General features: G+C 29.0%; 1 protein-coding gene across 3 annotated transcripts; it reads left to right on the plus strand.

Annotated features, from left to right (window-relative positions):
• Positions 1–3,390: 3,390 nt before the first annotated feature.
• LOC119681657 (protein maelstrom-like) lies at positions 3,391–5,661 on the plus strand. 3 transcript variants are annotated; one of them, XM_038094915.1, is made up of 5 exons: positions 3,391–3,540; positions 4,169–4,397; positions 4,468–4,617; positions 4,718–5,109; positions 5,246–5,661. In XM_038094915.1, exons 2-5 carry the CDS (start codon positions 4,208–4,210, stop codon positions 5,471–5,473), a joined length of 960 nt encoding a protein of 319 aa, XP_037950843.1. In that variant the 5' UTR covers positions 3,391–3,540; positions 4,169–4,207; the 3' UTR covers positions 5,474–5,661. The 3 variants fall into 3 exon arrangements, with proteins under 3 accessions (XP_037950843.1, XP_037950842.1, XP_037950841.1); XM_038094914.1 differs by having other exon boundaries at positions 4,185–4,397; XM_038094913.1 differs by lacking the exon at positions 3,391–3,540 and adding an exon at positions 3,789–3,811 and having other exon boundaries at positions 3,888–4,397.
• Positions 5,662–6,018: the final 357 nt, after the last annotated feature.

A 6,018-nucleotide genomic window follows, 5' to 3' on the forward strand; every position in this document is an offset into this window, starting at 1 on the left:
TTGTCCAAAATATACAAGAAACTGTAAAAAATAAACTAAAAAACCGAAACCGAAACTGAACTTTTAGAGTTTCGAGTAAAAGTGCCGCAATGTGGGTGTATCCTTTTGCTAGTAAACTAAAATATTTGTTATTTGTTGGCATGTTTCAGATTGTCCCATATCCGTTAAGAAAATTTTACTCTGTATAAGTTTTGTTTTCTGTCCTGATGCATCAGACGATGTAAGGTAGGGAGAGCGTATGGCATTCTTTCTCATTTGAACATTTGCCCCTACTAGCAGAAACTGTTCCTTATCAGTGCCTTTAGGGCTTAGTCCGTACAGCAGATTTTCTTTTATTGTCATTATTTATTTTTTTATAATGCAAACACCTTGACCTCGAAGACTTTTTGCTACTTACTTTCGTTTCATTCTACTGGTTTTTGTTTTCTTGGTTTGTCTTTGTTTCCATTCTTTTGCACTTTTAAGTACTCCCACTATTTTTCTCGGTGAGTTTCCCTTTGACTTTGGTTAAATTTTATTACATTTTCTGCTCGAAAATCCTTACAAACTATGTAACGTTACAGGCGCTTACATTAGGACCTTATGGCACCATTTTATTCTCCGACATTGTTTTCGAATTTTGCTGTACTTACCCTATTGTTCTTTGTATGTTCCACTGATTGTGAATGGCTTTTTCGTGATGGTTTTATTTTTTTATTATCATTTTTTTTTCTGTTTTGCCTGGAACAGTTCGTGTACTGCAATTACCAAGCTTCCTGCGAAATCGTAACGTTTTGCCCAAAACACTTCTCAACTTTGTTGTATTTTATTGCGATTTATTTTGGCATATTGTGCCTTTGTCGCGCTTTTTAATACCTGCGCAAATAAAAATAAAAAGACAAATAAAACCTTTTATTTTGTTTTTGTCGAGTACATAAATTATAAAAGGTCTGCAGAGGTGAAAAACACCTATCCAGACCTTTTGTTCTGCAATTTTATTTGTCGCTAAATCAGCACAATTTAACATAAATTTTATTCGAGAGCCGAAATGCACTGACAGTGAAAAATGCGCCACGCCGTATATTTTGCATAAATAATTTTAAGTGGACCACTGAAACACGCACTTTTGAGCAATGCAATTGTCTTTTAAAAAATTGTATTATCAATTTTTAAAATTAATGTATTTTTGAATAAAATATTGCTCAAAAAAAACTCCAAGTTTAACTATGGCTCAATAATGATTTATTCATCATACGCAGTGGTGTACGCAGGCGAGAAACGGTAGCGCAAAAGATTTTATTAAGACTTTTCTTTTGTAAGCATGTCGCAAAAGAACATATAATATAAACACTACTTACGATGGCAACTCTGGATAAAATGGAGATTTAGTTAGGCTTACATATGCAAAACACTTATTATAATTTAAAGTTAAAATTTCGTAAATGAATAATAATTCTTTGCAATTATTGGTAAGCATTCATATGTAACTCTTTACATGATTGTGAATAAAATATGAATTTTCTTGCCTTTTAACAGTAAAATAATAAATAAAAAGAAGTATTTGCTACAAATAATGACGATAGAAAATACGAATAATTAACGAAATCATTCGTTGACAGTTAACTCGAAATTTTGTACGTACTTCCAAAAATCGTTCACAATAGATGAATTTTTAGTATTGACAAACATACGATTTGAGCTGCTTATTAGTCACGCGATTTTAAAAAGGTGGAAGTAAATAAGCCAGCAGTGTTGTTGTTTCATATGCAATTTTCAAAATAATCAATTGTTCTTTTGTAATATACTTACAAAAGAAAAGGCCTTCTTTTACAACAAAAATATGCAATCTGATTCTTAATATACGATTAGTATTTTTCTTCAGCTATCTCTTCAAATTGGTGTCATGGTGTCATTAATTGGCAAAAATGGTAGAAATGATAAAAAATAAAGTTATAAAAATTAACGTAATATGATTTATGTATTGTCTAGCTAGATCCGTAGTTAGAAATTTATTTCAGACAGGTTTTCAAATAATTCCATTAAAAAATATTAATCTTATGCATCAGTTATGATATATAAAGAATACACAAATTAAAAACAACTGTACATATGTGTAAATATAGTTCTTCAATTTATTTCAGGAGACGCTTCAGTTACATGGGTCTCTCCTGCCCCTTACTAAGAACAGATCTGGATGTAATGCATATACATGTAAATGTATATTTAAATGTATAATTTTTTTTTAAATATAAACGTAACAATGTTAACACTAGAATTAGTAATAAGCAAACTTACAGTAGTAAGCCTTTGATGCCGTAACCAACTCTTAGGATTTAATTTCGTGTTACTTTATTATATCTAATATAGGTAAGATATTAGAATAATGAAAATAGTTCAAGAACGTCAGTATACAAGTGATGCAGACTTCATTAAGAAACTTACAATGGTAGGCTAAATGATTTTGGTTAGAATAGGGTCTCTAAAGCATAGACATATTCAAGAAAGATCCTCTAAAAGTATACCACAAAAAATGATGTCAGTTTATTTCATATTGAAGAGGTCACGTGAGGGTTATAGTATTCTCTGAATGTGATAGGTTTGTGGCGAGAACATTTCCATTGCCTGGCAGTAATTAAAACCCGGTTTGAGTGACTCGTTTCTTGCTCGTTAGTTTTTATGAACGAAATTTCTATAAATGTGGCTCTCATTTTATTCCTTTATATTAATCATATTAAACTTCTTTAAAAATCTGTTCACACAACAAATCTTAATTATGTCTGAATTTTGCTTTGCAAAGTTTACATCCAGGAACTAAATAATAAAGGTTTAATGATTCTATTATAGATTAGAAGATAATCAATAGAAGAAGGTAATAATTATGATAAATCAAGTGGTTTTGAAATTAAACTTAAGATTTTTTTTTAATTTCTTAATGAAACTTTCGTTTTCATTCCATTTCAATTCATTCACAATAGTAAGATAAGTTAAAAAGAGTAATAAATGAATCAATGCTTTTATTACAAACTTTAAATAATTAGTTATTAACTTATTTAAATAAATAATGAATTATAATAGAACTCAATACTACTTCTATTAATAATTAATTAAATTTAAAAAACACTGTAGGGTAAATTAAAGAATATTTTATGGGTCTAACATAATTTCAATAGTAATTTTGTTTATTCAGTTAACTGTGCTTATAACTTATTCACACATCAAATCTTAATTTAATTCTAATTTTTATTTTATTTTATTTTTTAGTTGCTTATATAATGAACAGCCGTTCATTTCTATATTGGTTTATTTTTCTGTATTTTAGGACAATTATTCACAATAACTGGCTCGTCATAGTACTATTGTGAATTGTGCATTCAGTTTGACATTATTTATTATAACGCAGAACTACAAGTTTTTGTTGTCGGATTTTTAAAAAAGTTTGGATCGTTTTATTAACTTGATTTTTGGAAGAAGTGCATCCAACGAACCGAAAAGACAATTACTATCAAAATTATAATTATAAGGAAATTTTTGTTTGGTTTCTTATATCTTTCACAAAGGAAAGTAAGTACTATCCAATCATAATCAAACAATTTTTTTAATTAAAAAAGAAAACGTTTCGGATAATCTTTGGTGCTTATATCTGCCCGATTTAAGTATATTAAAATTCCATTTAAACATATTAAAAAATTTGATCAAACTTTTCCGGCTGCAGACTACAAAATTGCTTTTAAAAACACTTATTAGCAATATAATTAAAATATATTGCTAGAGTTTGATATTTAAAAAATTTTAAAATTTTTGTTTTAAAATAGAAATTAGCTTTTAAAGAGAGGTGAGTTTTGATGACTTTTTTTTTCTTAAAAAAATTCAGTTCAATGCAAAACAATAGAATAAAATTATATTTATAGTATTTGTATAGGTCAAAATCTTCACTAATGACGTCATCAGCATTACAGGTCTATTAAATACAAATTATACACTAAATCTTACTAAAGTCTAATCGCTAAAATAAATATATAACTTGATTCATCTGCTCTGTAAGCAAATGTGCACAATACCAATAATATCGGTTTACCTATATTCACAATAATGTTTGGATTGGGCGTCTAAATATTCCTAACTCTCCTAAATTATGCACTTTTTCACCAACGATATAAGTTACTTTAGTATTTTGTCCTTGTGCTTGTAGTATATATTTTATATAGCTTCTAGAAAGAATATAAACGAAATGGCTGATAAACCATATCAAAATAAGGCAAAAAGGGGAAAATATGATGAAAAACCAAAAAAAGGACGTACTCATTTGACTGGTCCTCCTTTAACCAAGGAATTTAAGGAACAAGAGGACCGTAATCTTCTTGAATTACTGACAAAGCGGAAAATAGAGAACTCAGTAAAACTTTCAGTTCAAAATGGAAGTAAGTATATTTTTAATGATATCAAAAGTCAAATTTTTTTATAATAATTATCATTTATTTTATTCCTCAGGTTTTGACTCAACTTGTTATGTTGTTTTCGCAGCAAATTATTTTGCAAAAAGCATAAAAGGCGATGTTTTTATACCAGCCGAAATATCTCTAGCTGAGTTTTCCCTAAAAACTGGTCTTTTGAAAACTTATCACTCGCTAGTTAATCCAAGTATGTAACAACATTTAACATTTATAAAATATAGATAATTATATTAATATCATTAACAATAAGCTTCATGTATTTATTTAAATTTTTCGGTATATTGTAGAGGTTTTACCATACGGTAATAAGTATGATGCTCAAGTACATTGCAGCAATACACATAAGCTTCCGCTTCCCCCAAATGCCTTGGGTGAAGAAAATTTGTCAAAACTATATGTCGCTATAATGAATTTTGCGAAGAACGAAGCTACTGGTGAATATCGGCCACTTTATGTTAAGGAAGACAGCTTGTATATAGCAAAAGCTATACTGGCGTATATGAAAAATGATTTTAATGACAGCCACATAACTCTTGAAGTGTATCCCATTCAGCACTTATTTCATATTATGAAGGAATCGGCATGCAAAATAGGTGAATTATCATTGCCAAGTTCCCTCAGCATCCAATCAGTTTTCTATAGAGATAATTATGCATATCACGTTGGTTTGTCATGTGAGGTAAGCAAATATGTTTATTATACTATATTTTTCATTAAATGAATGCAGACAATTTTTACTATCTGCGACTTTACTTAACTTCTTAATTTTTTTAATTATTTATTTCATAACAATAAATTTTGTCTATTATTTTTAGTACCACGAGAATATAGACAGGTCTAACTATTGCGCAAAGTCAATTGCCAGTAGAATGTGTTTCAAGTTTACCGAATATATGGCTCCAGATGTCGCAATTAAAATTATAAAAGGGAGACATATACCCCATGACGTAGCACCTAGTTTTGAAGTAATAGAACCTAGGCCATTTAAACCAACACGCAAACAGGACAAGATTTTTAAGAAGGAGAAGGATGAAGAGGATTAAATGGACTGCAAGTGAATGTTGACTTCCACATTATTATCTTCATACATTAGAGACTTTATTCAGTGCCACACAAGTTTTTTTGTTGTGTGCTTTAATTGTACACAATTTGCTATCTTACTATTTTTGTATTACACGATTTTTATTTCACAAGTAAACTATATCGAGACTAATTCATTTAATCTTTTAATGAAAGAATTGTTCATTTTAATCATAAACAAAACCATTGTTATCTCAAATAAGCGTTTGTTCAATAAAATATATCACTTTTATACAGAATATAGAGCAAAAACAAGGTTCTTTCATATGGCACAATCCTCAATGAATATTTACAGTTTCTGCCTATATTGGCAGGTCAATTTTTGTCATTCTTCTCTAGGTAATTTTGAATTTTCCCATTTTCCTAAAGCCCTACATATTCCATTGCATTTCACCTTGGTTTCTTAAATTATAAATTTTTTTCTAGTTTGAAGTTTGGAAACATAATAATACTACAGAAGTACTAAAGTATTTGTTGGACATTTACAAAAATGCTCAAGTGGAAAAAA

Source organism: Teleopsis dalmanni, chromosome 2 (assembly GCF_002237135.1).
Source record: "Teleopsis dalmanni isolate 2A chromosome 2, ASM223713v2, whole genome shotgun sequence".
NCBI lineage: Eukaryota > Metazoa > Arthropoda > Insecta > Diptera > Diopsidae > Teleopsis > Teleopsis dalmanni.